Raw genomic sequence first — 16,087 nt, forward strand, 5'->3', positions numbered from 1 at the left:
GCTCAACGAAACCGACAGTTTTGTTCCGACGACATCGCGGATGCCGCCGCGGCTTGTTTCGGAGGTGTTTGAACTTCCCTCACATTTCTCTCCCCCCCTCTTCCTCTTCCTCCTCCTCCTCCTCCTCCCTCACTGTATTTTCCCGGAGGGAGGCGGCGGTGCAGCGCTCGGCGGCCATCTTTGGACCTGCCTGGGATCTCTTTGGACTCCTCCTGGCACCCCGGTCGCTTCAAGGGTGGGGATTTTTTTTTTTTTTTTTTTTTTTTTTTTTAAATAAACCTGGAATAACACAAACCGACGTGCGCGTTTTTAATCGACTTGACATCGCGGAGGAACCGCGCGGGGACTTAGCGCGCGAAACTGCCGCACCGGCGGGGGGGAGGAGGAGGGGGAGGAGGAGGAGGAGGAAACGGGAAGACTTTTTTTTTTTTTTTTTTTTATAACCCCGAAGTGTTGTGAATTTTACACGACATCGTCCGACAAAGCGCTGAAGAGCTGGCCTGTCAGGAGGAGGGTGAGTTTCAGGGGCTAACTGGCTAAGCTAACTTAGCAAACATCACACAAGCTTAGCGTGCTAATTTAGCATTTACCTCTCCCCCCCCCCTCCCCCACACCCACCTCCTCCCTCCGGTAAACGACTCTTTTAAAAAAGCTCCTTCGATGGCGGCTCAACTGTTTAACGTTTGTAAAACTCGACGTTAATATCGCCGGGATATTTGTTTCATCGTGCGACACGTAACTTGGCGAGCGTGAAGTTTTTGGTGTGCGGCTAACAGCTCGAGTCAACGTCGGCTTAGTTGCTCCTGAAATCTCAGGTTGGTTTTTTTTTTACTCTTGACGGTATTGTTGTCTTTTTTTTTTTAAACATTTTTTTACACTTTGTTTTGACACCTGTTCTGTTCTGCGACAATCAGCTGTCGGAAGGTGACAAACTCTCTGAGCTCCTCTCGTGTTGCTCCACTTACTGTAGACTCGGCACAGGTTCACTGCAGCGACGACGCAGCAGGTAAAGCTGCCAGTTTTACACCGCACATGTTATTTTAGGGGTCATTTAAAAAAATAATAATTGTATCGGAACAATAACATTGTAGTGACGAGTGTGTTTTTACATCCCCGAAGACAAAGTCCGGCCCAAATGCCGTTTAACCTACTTCGCGTACTTTAATGCAGGCCTCCATATAAACATACGCTGGCTAAAATATCCCATCGTAGTTGTTGATCTCTGACACTGATTGGTAAAGATAAAGAAAGCGTTGGAGGTTGTCACTGTGATTCTGTGTTGTTTTTATTATTATTATTATTATTATGCAGTGGATTGAACTGCCAGAAAGGAAGCCACTTAAATCAGAATCGCTTTATTGGCCATGTATGTTGACACATACAAGGAAATTTGACTCCCGTCCAGGTTAACTGACTTCCATTGCTGTTTAGAAGTTTTAACATGTGTACTGATTTCTCAGAAGTCATGGATGCACAATCTGTGTGACTTGACAGATTTAAAAAAAAATAAAAAAAATAAAAAAAGTGTTGGATCTATCGTCCTAAATTGCAGCACGCTCTTACGTCTAAGTCGAAGACGGATAATGACTAGTCATAATGCTCACCAGGGCCCGTTCCTACCTCCCTATAGCTGTGCGAACAGGAAATGCTGAGAAATGCAGCGCAGTGAGGGCATACATCGGGAATTCCAGCCCTCCAGCTTTGTTGTCTTGTCCTGCTGCATTCTTGTGCGTTTGTGTGTGGATGTGTGCGCCAGTTGGAAAGCAAGGGTGTTTAATGAAGGTATCAGTTATCATCACTCGCTTTTTGTCTCCATGTGTCCGCAGTTGAAAATGCCATCATGAGATATGACAACAAAGCTCATTCATGAGCAACAATGTAGTGAGGAACACTGGCAATAAAGAGGCACAGTCCCACATGGTAATGAGGCTTTATTTCAGGGCCGTGGCTGCATCTGTGTAGAATAGTGAGTTGTTCAGTGTTGTTGTGAGACAAAAGATGTCTGCTCGAACTGAGGGCTGTTTCTCCCAGGCTGGGAAAGAAGTCTTGTGACTCCAGCGTCAGCTCTGCATCTGTTTGCAACTGATCATCTGAGCCGCATGCACTCGGTAAACTCTCCTCTGTGATCTTTTACAGTCAACATCGGTATTACTGCAGTAAAGCTGTATGAAACTACTTTACAAGGAACAGTTGAACCTTGACAGTCGAGTTGTGTACTTATCCTGTATTCTTTCCATTTCTGTCATTTTAAAAGGTGAATTCACCCACAAACCCCCCCACCCGAAAAAAAAAACCCAACACATTTTCCCTCATATCCCTTGTGGTATCTAGTCATCCAGAACGTTTGGTTTTTATATGGTGACCTTTTGAGATGAAGTTATTCCACACCGTTACATTCAGAAGAAAAACATCCACATTGACGCTTTACAGTAAGTTGTTCTCCGGACAATACTTTTTGTAAGGCACATTTCATACATAATTCTTCCACATGGTGAGCAGCGGAAACAAATTATTGATCTACGTTAAGCTGGAATGTTATAGCTGTGGATACTAAAAACCAGAACTAGCATTATGGTTAGAAACCAATAATAGATCCCTGGGTGATTTTGATGAACTGAGCCTTTAATAACCTGCAAGAAGATTATACGTACAGTGTGTGGTATGTTTGTGAATGTGTGTTTACCAAGTGCTTACAGGTTATACAAGTAGTCCTCTCACTGGAATGCTTTGTTTCAGTTCAAGCATCACTCGCACAGTGAAGCTGCTTGTTGTTACCTCGTTGCCTTTGTTGGAGCTAGAGACTGTCAGTTCTCCGTATCCTCCTCACATCTGTCTGTCTACTTACCACTCTCTGAAGGTGTGAGGCGAGGTTGTAGGGACACAGCCCACTGATTTCATTACTGTAGTTACTATGGAAACAGGAGACTTATCTCTTATTACCTCAGTATTTCCAAATGGCCATTTTCCACTTTTGCACACCTAACATAACAGTTCGGCTCATGTCATGCATAGCCAGCTCTCACTTTAGTAATAAGGTACCGGTGTTGGACATATGAACAGTCCGAGAGCTCTCTCACTGATAGAATATTATTAATATCTTGGCATCAAATTTACCAGTGTAAAGGCACTTATTAGTAGAGACAATGTCAATCTTACCTCAAAACATCCAAATTATCTTCTTTAAACACTCTTCATCGCTGTCCATTTAGTATGTACAAAGAAAGAAGGCCTGTAATTTATACTGAGGACATATAAATATAAATGAAGTTCTACTACTGTGCTGCCGTTCTGTTATATAAGTGTTCCCTAATCTGGTTTTACCTTGTGCTTTCAGCTCTGAACACATATGAGACCACTGTCCTGCAGATGAGCCATCGGTGGGGGCTCTTACGTCGCTGTCGCAGACCCAGATAGTTCCTGGCGGCAGCGGCATTTGCCCCCAGCTCCCCATTATGCCCAACAGCAGTCGGGCGGGGAGCCTGAAGGACCCCGATGTTGCTGAGCTCTTCTTCAAGGAGGACCCAGAGAAGCTCTTCTCGGATCTGCGTGAAATTGGACATGGCAGCTTCGGTGCTGTATATTTTGTGAGTATTTTCACAAGTGAAGCCGATGGTCCGAGCCCTGTTCAGAACTGCTTCTGAGGAGGCCGCTCGGAGAATGAAGCTCACCTATTTATTTAAGCGAGACCATCATGGTGGCACATGTAGGTCCTGCAAAGAAGTAAAAGGTTGTTAGGGCAGAGGAGTTAGTTAGTTGTATGGCACCTTTTAACAAGGGACATCTGAAAGAAAGAGAAAAAAAAAACAAGACAATATAAACAACCAATATTGCATCATAATTTGCTTTCTAAAAGAGCAATATGAAAGTGTTTCAATTTGTCAAGTTTATGAGGAGTATGCATGATGACCGCATCCTTGAAGGTCATTGAGATGATGTATGTCCTCAATGACCTTCAAGGATGCTGTCATCATGCATATTCCTATATCATTCTGTCTTCTTTTATTCTTCTAAAAACCTCAGAGGCCTTCTGCTCCTTTTTAACATTTCAGAATATTTTGGAGGTATTTAAAAAGTCAGGCACTGCATCAGTGTGACCGCTCTAAACTGTGACGTTCATTAAATTGCTGAACAAGCAAAAGTTACAGAAAAATACACAAAATGTGTGATTCTGATGTTTTCTTAATATCTGTAAGTTTGTGCTATATTGGGTGTGACCTGGTGCTTTTATGTAGTAGATGATAAAATTAGTTATATAACATCTAGAATGTGGATATCATGCCTAAGCTGATGGAAGCATCGCTTATGTCAGGCAGCTTACAGCTTTTTTTTTTTTTTTTTTTATCCCATGTTGTTGTTCTTTGCCAGTGTTGACCGAACAGCCACACTGAGTCCATGTAGTTCTAATGTGAAACGTGAAGCTGAGTCTCTAATACAGTTTGTATCATCAAGAATGTTTGAGACAATGAGGTTTGTTTGTTTGTGGATTTGTCTAATGAATTAAGTTTTTTAATTTAATTTTGACAGCCAAACAAAAAAAGACCAAATACATTTTCACGGGTATCTCAAAATAATGGTACTTCTGCCATTCACTGTGTAACCTGAGTCCATAAACACATTTTAAATCATATATGGAATTTTATATTGAAGATGACAATCACTAATATATAATGTGCTTCATCAGGCACGGGATGTGCGGTCCAATGATGTGGTGGCCATCAAGAAGATGTCGTATAGTGGGAAGCAGTCCACTGAGGTAAGACAGCTTTCACTCACCTGTATACGTAAAGCGGACTGGTTGCTCATGGATGTTGTTTTTCTTGTTGTAGTTCTCAGATTTTTTTTTTTTTTTTTTTTTTTTTTTTTTTTTTTTTATAACTGTTTTACCAGAAATGGCAAGACATAATCAAGGAGGTGAAATTCCTGCAGAGAATACAACACCCAAACAGCATAGAGTACAAGGGATGTTACCTGCGAGAGCACACTGCCTGGGTAAGACTCAACATGTGTGGTAGTGATAATGTTGATAATAATGTATGACTAAAATGTATTTACGATTGAGTGATGAACGAAAACCACTTTTTATTCCATTGCAGCTGGTAATGGAGTATTGTCTCGGCTCTGCTTCAGATTTGTTAGAAGGTGAGTTAAAAAAAACAAATGTGGAACTCGTGATCAGTGCATGAGGCTGCATGTCTAAAAGCAGAGAAGGTAGTTTCCCTTTTGTGAGTTTCTCCTCGTCCCTCTTTCTTTCTTCATTGACACCACTGGTGATGCATTCCCTCCAGTTCACAAGAAACCCCTGCAAGAAGTAGAAATAGCTGCGATTACCCATGGTGCTCTTCAAGGGCTGGCATATCTTCACTCCCACAACATGATTCACCGGTGAGTATTCCAAGTGTTCGGGAGCACGCCGTGCGCTCATGCCCTCAGGCCCTTCTCTCTATTGTGGTGGAACTCTAATAATTTCCGATCGTGCGTTTCGACAGAGACATCAAAGCAGGAAACGTCTTGCTGACGGAGCCCGGGCAGGTAAAACTAGCAGATTTTGGCTCCGCCTCCATTGCCTGTCCAGCGAACTCCTTTGTTGGGACTCCATATTGGTACGCTTCTAAACATGTATATTAATGGTTGTTTTCTATCACTTAATCTGGTTATTTTTTTTAAAGATTAATATTTACATAATTATTTTATGCTGCATGTGTTTTGATTTCTCAGGATGGCCCCAGAAGTGATTTTAGCAATGGATGAGGGTCAGTACGATGGAAAGGTGGACATTTGGTCTTTGGGAATAACCTGCATTGAATTAGGTACGTCACGATCAATATGACCCTGCTCACATCTGTCATGTAGATCTCATTCGTTGTTCAATTGGTTGCATTCTCACATTTCTTTTTATACCTTTGTAGAACTCTTAAGGCTAGCATTAAACTCTCTCTTTCAGTCTCTTTTTTTCCTTTTTATTTTTCTTCGCAACTTCAGTCTACATGATGTTATCTGTTTTTTGGTTTGTAGCTGAGAGGAAGCCTCCACTGTTCAACATGAATGCAATGAGTGCCTTATACCATATAGCACAGAATGAGAGTCCCACACTGCAGTCTAGTGAATGGTGAGTATTTCCTTTTGTTTTTTTTAAATCTTATTGGTTACTCAGGTGACCCTGAATCCTCCATCCTGCATGCAGCTTTAGGCACAGGTTGCTACATTTCTTTTAACATTATTTAACGTTTCTTTTTAATGTGGTTGTTTTTTTTTTAAAATTTTATTTGCTTACAGTATGTTTGTTTGTAATTGTAAAGTCTTTTGGGACCACGTTGATTCTATTCTTTAAATACAATTGAATTGACTATAGAATGAAATGTTTGAGTGAATGGCGTTGTTTTTTTAAAGTTTTTTTTAAATAAACTTGAGTCCATGAAACATTCTAAACTTTCTCCACATTTCATCACTCAACCGTAGGACGGATTATTTCCGAAACTTTGTAGATTCTTGCCTTCAGAAATTTCCTCAGGACAGGCCGAACTCTGAGGAGCTCTTAAAGGTAAGAACATGCTTTAAGGTTCATTATTGTGGCGACATTAGAATGCAAGATCTTAATGCAAGAGGACTTTTCCGTTTTCTTCCCCCAGCATGCGTTTGTGCAGCGTGAACGACCAGAATCAGTTCTAATAGATCTTATTAGTCGGACTAAGGATGCAGTGCGGGAGCTGGACAATCTGCAGTATCGTAAAATGAAGAAGATCTTGTTTCAGGAAGCCCACAATGGCCCAACAACTGAGGCACAAGATGAAGAGGAGGTGTGTCATGTGACTGCTTTAACCACTCTTGAGTTTGCCTCTGTCTTTCGTTGTGTCATCCTGTTATGAGAGAGCATTGTTGTAACATTCTTAGTCTGCTGTATGTTATTTTTTTAGGAGCAAGAACACAGTGTGGGTAGGACGGGGACAGTGAACAGCGTGGGGAGTAACCAGTCCATCCCCAGCATGTCAATCAGTGCCAGTTCCCAGAGCAGCTCTGTGAACAGTCTAACAGACGCCGGCGATGACAAGAGTGAGGTGGACATGGAGGGGGACCACACGGTGATGTCCAACAGCTCTGTCATACATCTCAAACCGGTAAGAACTTACAGCTCCAATGAAGCCCTGTCTTTTTATGCACGGTTCACTTTATAATTAAGTATTTTTTATTATTCCATTTATTTTCGATGAATATATTGTGAATACAACAGGAGATATTGTGTGGATGGTGTAACATCTTGTACTGTTGCGCCTCTGTCCGTTTAGGAGGAAGAGACACGCAATGAAGAGTCGGAGCCTCACAACCGGCCAACTGAGCCACAGTCCCCTCCTGCACACACACCACGGCCCAAACGAAACCGAGAACACTTTGCTACTATACGCACAGCTTCAGTGGTAACAACACAGTTATTATGTTTGCTTAAAAAGAAAAAATGGTTGAAATAACTGCTTGATGACTTGGATAGCCGCTCATACCTGCTGGGAATTTTCCACAACCACGAGTTGTTCAAAAGTCATTCTTTTCAAATATTGTCCTTGTGATCATTGAATGCTTTTGCATTAAGGCTAAAAAGTTTTTTTTTGTCTTGATGTAATCAAAAGCATTGCTGTCGCTATCCTCAAACATGGATATACAGTATATGACATTCATTCATATATTTGTTTGTTTTTCAGCAAATGTGAATCAAATCTGTTGGGTTTTTTTGTGTTTTCCAGCTCACTCGGCAGATTAAGGAGCACGAGCAGGACTCTGAGTTAAGGGAACAGATACTGGGCTACAAGCGCATGAGGCGGCAGCATCAGAAACAGCTCATGGCTCTGGAGAACAAGCTGAAGGCTGAAATGGACGAGCACAGACTCCGCCTGGACAAGGAGCTGGAGAACCAGAGAAGCAGCTTTGCCCAGGAAATGGACAAACTGATAAAAAAGCACCAGGCGTCCATGGAGAAAGACGTAGGCTTTCAACCCGTACACATGTCCACTAAGAGTAGCCATTACTTCAGCAGAGATCAAACTGATTGTGATGTGCATTTCTCCCATCAGGCAAAAACCTTTAGCAATGATGAGAAGAAGTTCCAACAGCATATCCAGAGTCAGCAGAAGAAAGAGCTGAACAGCTTCCTGGAATCCCAGAAACGGGAATACAAACTTCGCAAGGAACAACTGAAAGAGGTCCGGAAATCCATCTGTTGTCCTGTTTCTTTCCGTTTCCATTCAGCCCACAGACCTCAATGAGTGATCTGCAATCATCCTTCCTTTCAGGAGCTGAACGAAAACCAGTCAACACCCAAGAAAGAAAAGCAGGAGTGGTTGTCCAAGCAGAAGGAGAACTTCCAACACTTCCAAGCCGAGGAGGATGCCAACTTACAGCGCAGACAGAGGCAGTACCTGGAGCTGGAGTGCCGCAGGTTCAAACGGAGGATCCTGATCGCTCGCCACAATATTGAACAGGACCTAGTTCGAGAGGTCAGTAATCCCTCCCACATTGTGCAGCTGAGCCTCGGATGTTTCAAAGATTAAATAATGACTAAACAAACTAAAATCAGACCATTCATTTATATTTGATGAGTGACTTTCCTGTCTTTGTTCGTCTCCTCATGTAATCAGGAGCTAAACAAGCGTCAGACCCAGAAGGACTTGGAACACGCCATGCTCCTCCGGCACCACGAGTCCATGCAGGAGCTGGAGTTCCGCCAGCTCAACACCATCCAAAGGACGAGGGTCGAGCTGATCCGCCTGCAGCACCAGACAGAGCTCACCAATCAGCAGGAGTACAACAAGAGGAGGGAGAGGGAGCTCAGACGCAAACACGTCATGGAGGTTCGCCAGCAACCCAAGAGCCTCAAGGTAACAATACGCTTCTGAGCATCGAGTGTTCAGTACTTAAGACTCAAAACATATGACTGCAACGATTTCACTACCTTACTTGTCTTTGTTACTTTGTTTCTTTGGTTTCTACCAAGACAGTGGTAGGGGAAACACTGCATGTGACATTTAATCACTTTCCTCTCTACAAAACAGTCCAAAGAGCTACAGATCAAGAAGCAGTTCCAGGACACCTGTAAGATCCAGACCCGACAATACAAAGCGCTGAGGAACCATCTGCTGGAGACCACACCAAAGTCCGAGCACAAGACTGTCCTGAAACGGATGAAACAGGAGCAGCACCGCAAGCTCGCCATCCTGGCAGAGCAGTATGACCACTCCATCAACGAAATGCTTTCCACTCAGGCGGTGAGTATGACAAAGCTGGGAATGTAGAAACCCTAAAGCTGTGAAGTAAGACTCTGATAGGCTAGTGTCCAAATCACTGATGGTTTGGTATGAATTTTGCTCCTTGGATGCTGATTCTGATCTTCTCTCTGCCATCAGCTACGTCTGGATGAAACTCAGGAGGCTCAGTGCCAAGCCCTACGAATGCAGCTACAGCAGGAGTTGGAGCTTCTCAACGCCTACCAGAGCAAGATCAAGATGCAGACAGAAGCCCAGCATGACCGCGAGAGGAAGGAGCTGGAGCAGAGGGTGTCACTCCGAAGGGCCCTGCTGGAACAAAAGGTTCTCCGCCAGGAATTATTCCCATGTAGAGATTTAATATAATGACAATGTGACAATGTACCTTTTGATCCTGGTTGCCTGACGTATCTGCATAATGTGCACTTTACGGTACAGGAACACAGGTTTTTTTTCTCTCCAGTTTAATTTTTGACTCTGCTTTTGTAGATTGAGGAAGAGATGCTGTCCCTGCAGAACGAACGCTTGGAGCGGATCCGAAGCCTGCTGGAACGCCAAGCCCGAGAAGTCGAGGCTTTTGACTCGGAGAGCATGCGTCTGGGCTTCAGCAACATGGTGCTATCAAACATCTCTCCAGAGGCCCTCAGCAACAGCTTTCCCGGGACTCCGGGAGGCTGGAGTCAACATCAGCAACAATACCCGTCTGGGAGCTCTAAAGGGCCGCACTGGGGCAGCGGTGGTTCGGGCGCAGGGTCGGGTCACCACTATCACTCCAGTCCAGGAGGGGCACCTATGCAGCAAGGCTGGGGGCAGGGAGGAGGGGGCCCATCACCTTGGGGCCACTCGTCAGCCGGAGCCCTGGTCTCCCGCAGCAGTGGAGGTCTACAGAACAGCCCCCAGGCAATGGGAAGGACACCCTCAGGAGGGCGCAGCGAGCAGGGCATGAGCAGGAGCACCAGTGTCACCTCTCAGATATCTAACGGGTCACACCTCTCCTACACATAGATCTCCCTGTCAGCCCCGGAGACGTAGAATTCAAACCAACACGGCAGGACAGAGTATCGGCCGAGCTCTGCCACTCCGTCTCTCCCCATGACACTACCCCACCTCTTCTCCCATGTACAGATGTGGATGTGTGATGAAATAAATGTTGCTCAGGTCAAAAGGGCTGGAAAAAAGGCACAGCCCATCCTCACGGCAGTTTATCGGCACACATTGCAGATCCTTCAATTTTATGTTACATAAGCAGCCTGAGTGTCAACACGTTACTCCCCTCTCTGTTTTTATTTACAGCTCTCTCTCCGGCAGAGGACTCTTTAAAACACAAGTTTGTGCTCTTCACAGCCATTGCTCTCATTTTGCACATGAAACACTGTTAAAAAAAAGCCTTTGACATGTGTTAACTCTGTCCTTAGAAATGTGGTAACATACAATCACAGTCAACTGATTCTATTCATGTCCCACCTTCCTTCATATTCAGTAACACACTTGCCAATTCTCTGACAGTGGTAAAAAAAACAAACCCAAAAAAAACAGCGGACCTAAGTGAGGATGCTTCCCTGTTGTCATGCCAACCTGCTGTTATGGTCATTGTGATGAATCAGATGCCTCCTTTTATTCAGTGGTTTTATTTCACCCGATTTCCTTGTCGTCAACCACATGAGACTTTACAAATTCAGAGCCAAAACAACCGAACCCTTTCACACTAGAACACTCCTACAGTGCCTTTTAACCAGAGAAAACTGAAGTCGGTCTCAGATAGTCGTCGTTTATTATAAAAATTCATCATCCGTTTTGGATTAGGGCTGTTTTATGTTCAGTTCAGCCTGTTTTAGCACCTGTGATTTTAGCTCCACGTGTCCCAGATTATTGTGTTCACAGTGAATGCAGTCACGTTGGTTTAAGTCTTTATAAATGTTGAGAAATAGAAACATACTATATTTTTAATGTCTTTAGGTGGTACATAGGGGAAAACCTGGAAACCCCTGCTCTACAGAGAATGTTACTACATGTCGATAGGAGGAGAAAATATGAGACTCATTGGCCTTCAAAAACAATCCTAGTATTGTTCTGTTTATTTTTTTAGTGCCTTTTAAAAACCGCTGCCTTTTTTTCAAAGCACTTTATACAGCTATGTGTGTAAAAATTTAAATTTGACTTCTTTTCACAAAGCACCTAGTGGATGAATGTTTCATCGGTATGTATGTAGTTAAGTTTAAGAGTCAAACTTACTTTTGCTGTGATTTATTTTTAGGAGCAATCCCCACCTTCCCCTCCCCCAAGTACGGACGAGGCCTAGGGTCTGGCAACCTGCAGTGTGTGAGTGAAAGCATTTTAATTTCGTTCCATTCTGCAGCTTCTTCTCTGTTCTGACCCTGTAGCTGGTGTTGGATATCTGCCGCGCGTGTTTATGCCAAGTTTGATTGAATAGAGTTTGTGAAGATGCTGCAGGCTTTTTAGTTGCGTTCAAGGTTCCGTTTCCATCAAACAAACTGAACTAAGTCTCTTTTGTGCAGGAAGGTCATGACCATGACAGCAGGCTTGGCACGACTAAACTAAAAAACTCTTGGAATTGATAAAGCCCAAATAAGCCAGACTAAAAATTGAAAAGGAAAGGTGCTAATGTTTTTTTTTGTTGTTGTTTTTTACCAATCTCATTTGAACCCCAAAACAAGAGTGACTGAATCAAGCACATACTTGCATGATGGCATTTTACTATAGTAAAGCTCAATTCAAAAAAAGAAACGAAATAAATGTGGCAAAAAGCACTTGGGTATTCCTTTGGTAGCTTGAGCAATTCCGCTCTGAATAAGATCTGTTTCTGCTTCCTCCCTCCTCTCTGGTTTGTGGTTTCTGAAACATCCCTGTAGAAGTATGTGCTCTTTTAACAGCCTCTCCTCTCAAGTCAGACTTGTCATTTCCATTCAGAGAATATAGAACACTCGGTTTACAAAGGCCTTTAAGGAACAAAAATCTCCACAGATAACAAAGAAGAATGCTCCTTTGAGTCACAAAGCTGGAGTTCAATGTTCATATATGTCTGTTTTATTGAAGGAAAAAAAATACTTCAAATGATGTTTAAAATTAACTGACAGACCACAGGGACAGTAGAAACCTTTCATTCTCAAAGTTGAAGTGGTATCAAGTTGAGTTCACATCGCTCACTCGAAGATATTCTTAGACAAAATGCTTCATATATCCATGTATTTAACTGTCATCTCCTTTAAACGTCACATATTTAGTCGCCCGGCCGTCTCTGAGCGTTACCACTGCAGAGCTCGTTCTCCCCCACTGAACACATTTGACCGTTTGTCCCCATTCCACTTGATTCAGAGCCTCTTTTTCAGATGCTGGCTCTTCCTGAATGTTGTTCTTTTGATAAATTCCTATCACGTTTGAGGACACAAAAATGCTGGGATCTTCTTTTTTTTTTTTTTTTTTCTCGGTGAGATTTCAATTTTCCATATGTATATATATATATATCTTACCTAGAGATGCATTATATCAAGTTAAACATGGTTTGGTCCCAAAACTCTTTTTTTTTTTTTATGCCAACTGATTAATTCCAGCTACTGTAACACAGCAAGTTAGATTCATCATTTCTGTTTTGATTTCTTCATATTTGGTAAAGAAAATGAGAATGTAATTAGCATTATTGGATTTTACCATAAGTGAAAGGCCAAGAGTTTGAATGTTAGGCCAATTAAACCTCATATACATGCCAACTTTAGGTTTCTATGGAGACATTTTGTTCACTTTTATGTCATGGTTGTGTGTGAGGGGAATCTGGGTATTGTTGTCACAAGAACTCTCCACCAACCTGGATTTTATTTTATTTTTTTATTGTTTTACTTTAACATTTGATGTCAGATATTGTCCTACTGACTGAAAGCATGTGGGATACTGAATGAGAATCGGCAACAGAAAATCCTTTCTATGGTCAAACACTGTGCCATACCAGAGTTGCCAGGCCCAGATACCACTGCACTTGTTTCAGCGCCATGGTTTAACCTATCATTGGGCTGACGACATTAAATATATGAAACATGCAAACGAGTTGGTTCTGGTCGAGTGGCCAAAGTAAAAAAAAAAAATTAAAAAAAAGGCTTAAAAAAAAGATGATGGGGGTGACAGGCAAGTTAAGAAAAGATATTGCATTTCTTTTGAAGATGTCAGTATTTTTTGGCACATTACCACTACAACTCATAACCTGTATTAAAATGTATAGATGGTGGAACTTGTTATTGAATGACAGAGAGATTATGAAGATACTACATAAGAGATGGTTAAGTACTAAAAGTGGATTTAAATTGTGTAAAAAGATAAAACAGAATAAAAATAGGATCAAATTTACTATATTGTTTGTATTGTATTTACCATTGTGTTGGCAAAGGGATATTGAACAGAAATCAGCTGTAATAAAGTAATTTTAGTATACCTCGCGTTGTTTTATTTTTATTTTTTATATTTCATCCTAAACACCCAAAAGCTTCAGTAATATGCTGCAGTAAAAGCCTGACAGGACCTCTGGAGATCTGTGGACTGCGCCAAACCATAAACCGTACGCTGCTATGATTGGTTGTTTTGCCGTCAATCAACTGGTCCCCAATGTTAACCCGCCCACAGCGGGACAACCAATCGCAGACAGAGCCTCCCTTCCCTGAACCAATCAGGCACCGACCCTTCGGAACGACCCGTTTCAGAAGCGGAAACGCGTGCGACGCGTTGTGTGACGAGCATTGTAAACAGAAGTGACTTGTGAGCTGGCCGTGGAAAAGGAATGCCGTCTCACGAGTCTTGGGCTTGAGCAGGTAAATAACCGTGCAATAAACTTACCGAGCTGCCTTAGTCCTCGCTAGCCAGCATTACGATATTAAATGAGTATTTCCTGCATTGTGGACATTAATTAAATTGTAACGATACGCAGTCTGTAGTGAGCTCGGTCTACCAGCTAACGATGCTATGTATCTTCATTTAATAGTGCATTTTTATTTCTTGTTGGTAATGCTGCTTAAAAAGTTTACAATACATTAGCCAGACAACTTATCTCTTGTAAATTATTATTACATATGCTTGGTTGATTTTTGTTTTTGTTTTCCATCGCTACATTATATTCTCCAACTCCAACATGTTGGATGGTTTTACAACATTATAACAGATGACAATTTTGCAATATGATATATATTTATAAGTGTAATTATCCAAATACTTCCAATTGCATAATAATAAAGATGAAAGTAAGTAAAACGTGTTCAATGCAAAGTTGATCATTTTCAGTATTTACTTTTTACTGTATGTTTATGTGTCCATATAAAGATGTCCAATGCACAGATGTGGTTGCAATCATGCAGAGGAAAGTAGTGACAGCAGTTTTATTGTAAGCAACAACATTTTGGTCTTAGACATTTTCCCAAATAGTTTGATATAACCAGAAATAAGGTGTTAATATAAACAGTTTGTAAAAAAAAAAAAACATATCATCGCTTTACGCCACGATGATACGTGAAAAAGAGTACAGGTGAAAAGTTTTTAAAGTCGCAATGTACGGTTGAAGGGATCCTCGTTCCAGAGGATGTCACTCACTTCTGCTGGATGTCTGTTGTCACAGAGCTCCAGGATGTTGTGTGAAGTCCTGCTGTCATCGCTATGGTTCTTGTTTGTCATCTTCTGGGTCGAGACAATAAGCGTGTGGCTGTTTCTGTCCATGTTCTACCAGGACCGGGCATTTTACCACTGGGGAGATGGGTAAGTGTAGAAAACATTTTATGGGCATCAAAATAATAGTTTGTTTATCATCGCACAAAAAAAGCAAAAGATAATCAGTCTATTTGAAAGACACGCCATTCAGCAACAACAAAAGGAACCACTTTAAATGGCACCTGTCGGATATATATTGGGCAGTAAGTGAACAGTCAGTTTTTGCTGTGACTATGATTTAATTTATTTCTTCATCCATTTCCAAGTCAGTTGTTAAAAAGTGTTCATAATGTTGTAAATACTTTGATTGAAGAGAAAGAATGATGTGCGTTGAAATATAGTCTTATCAAGCCCTGTCCTGAACCGATGGTCGGAAAAACAACTTAAGTCTGAATGATTATTGTAGAAGACTCAGATTATGGGTAAGTGAACATCATTTTTTTAATGGAGCCTTTCATTTGACGTTACAGGGTGTTTGCAGATGATCCTGGACAGATGATATACATATTGAGCAGGTACAGTATGAATTTAGCTCAGAATAATTGAATTTATAACATTTTATTTCGTTGTTGTATTTAAGGTCTAAATGTCTTTTACACAGAGTTGCCACCCATATGGAGACAGAGATGCAGACCTGAGATGGGAAAAGATCCCTGAAAGGACTCTCAGTGGACAGATGTCAGTGAAGTGACCGAAGAACATGAAATGCAGGAGCTGTTTTTCCTTTGCACCGACCGCCTCACACACAGCTGTGCGCACTCCACTTTTAATAGCAGGTGATGGAGAGGTGAACCATAACTGAGACGTAGAGGGAGGTCCTCGATGATGTGTGCATCACACTTACTGCCGCAACATTTCTATTTACACTTTTAGATTTTAGATTTTTTTTTTTTAAATGAATGCAGAGGAAACTCTTGGTTCACAGCGGATGATGAGTCCAGTGCTTCTCTCTTTAACTCCATCACTCCATTCTAAACTCTGTGTTGATACTCGCACTGTAGTGGTGGTTTGATTATACTGTCATTCTATGCAAGTACAGTTGTTGCTATTTACATTTAAGTTTGTGTTTTATAATATCATATTGAATTAAATCTGTTATTGACGTTTATCAGTTCTGTTTGGTGTATGTTTGATGCCACAACCTT

The 16,087-nt window shown here is 41.9% G+C and overlaps 1 protein-coding gene and 1 long non-coding RNA gene across 2 annotated transcripts; both read left to right on the forward strand.

The window, feature by feature from the left end:
• Nucleotides 1-419: 419 nt before the first annotated feature.
• On the forward strand, nucleotides 420-13,682 carry taok1a (TAO kinase 1a). The gene is made up of 20 exons (XM_069712421.1): nucleotides 420-514; nucleotides 3,335-3,584; nucleotides 4,682-4,753; nucleotides 4,888-4,989; nucleotides 5,094-5,139; nucleotides 5,286-5,382; nucleotides 5,487-5,600; nucleotides 5,716-5,807; nucleotides 6,013-6,106; nucleotides 6,457-6,538; nucleotides 6,627-6,794; nucleotides 6,912-7,112; nucleotides 7,281-7,409; nucleotides 7,731-7,967; nucleotides 8,058-8,186; nucleotides 8,277-8,480; nucleotides 8,622-8,861; nucleotides 9,036-9,248; nucleotides 9,387-9,569; nucleotides 9,735-13,682. Exons 2-20 carry the CDS (start codon nucleotides 3,453-3,455, stop codon nucleotides 10,248-10,250), a joined length of 3,051 nt encoding a protein of 1,016 aa, XP_069568522.1. The 5' UTR covers nucleotides 420-514; nucleotides 3,335-3,452; the 3' UTR covers nucleotides 10,251-13,682.
• A 292-nt stretch (nucleotides 13,683-13,974) lies between these two features.
• LOC138628946 (uncharacterized) lies at nucleotides 13,975-16,050 on the forward strand. Its single transcript, XR_011311507.1, has 4 exons — nucleotides 13,975-14,056; nucleotides 14,854-14,990; nucleotides 15,413-15,457; nucleotides 15,544-16,050. It is a non-coding gene; the product is annotated as an uncharacterized lncRNA (long non-coding RNA).
• The last annotated feature ends 37 nt before the right edge of the window (nucleotides 16,051-16,087 follow it).

This window comes from Brachyistius frenatus, unplaced genomic scaffold (assembly GCF_029030835.1).
Source record: "Brachyistius frenatus isolate BFR_SWC_R1_liver_20210118 unplaced genomic scaffold, ASM2903083v1 Contig_109, whole genome shotgun sequence".
In the NCBI taxonomy this organism is placed as follows: Eukaryota; Metazoa; Chordata; class Actinopteri; family Embiotocidae; genus Brachyistius; species Brachyistius frenatus.

What these genes read in the sequence shown, in the direction of transcription:
- taok1a (XM_069712421.1), top strand. Translation starts at nt 3,453, where the DNA reads ATGCCCAACAGCAGTCGGGCGGGGAGCCTGAAGGACCCCGATGTTGCT. An exon ending in TGCGAGAGCACACTGCCTGG is followed by an intron (nt 4,990 to 5,093) that starts GTAAGACTCAAC and finishes ATTCCATTGCAG; the next exon opens with CTGGTAATGGAGTATTGTCT. An exon ending in GCAAGGAACAACTGAAAGAG is followed by an intron (nt 8,187 to 8,276) that starts GTCCGGAAATCC and finishes CCTTCCTTTCAG; the next exon opens with GAGCTGAACGAAAACCAGTC.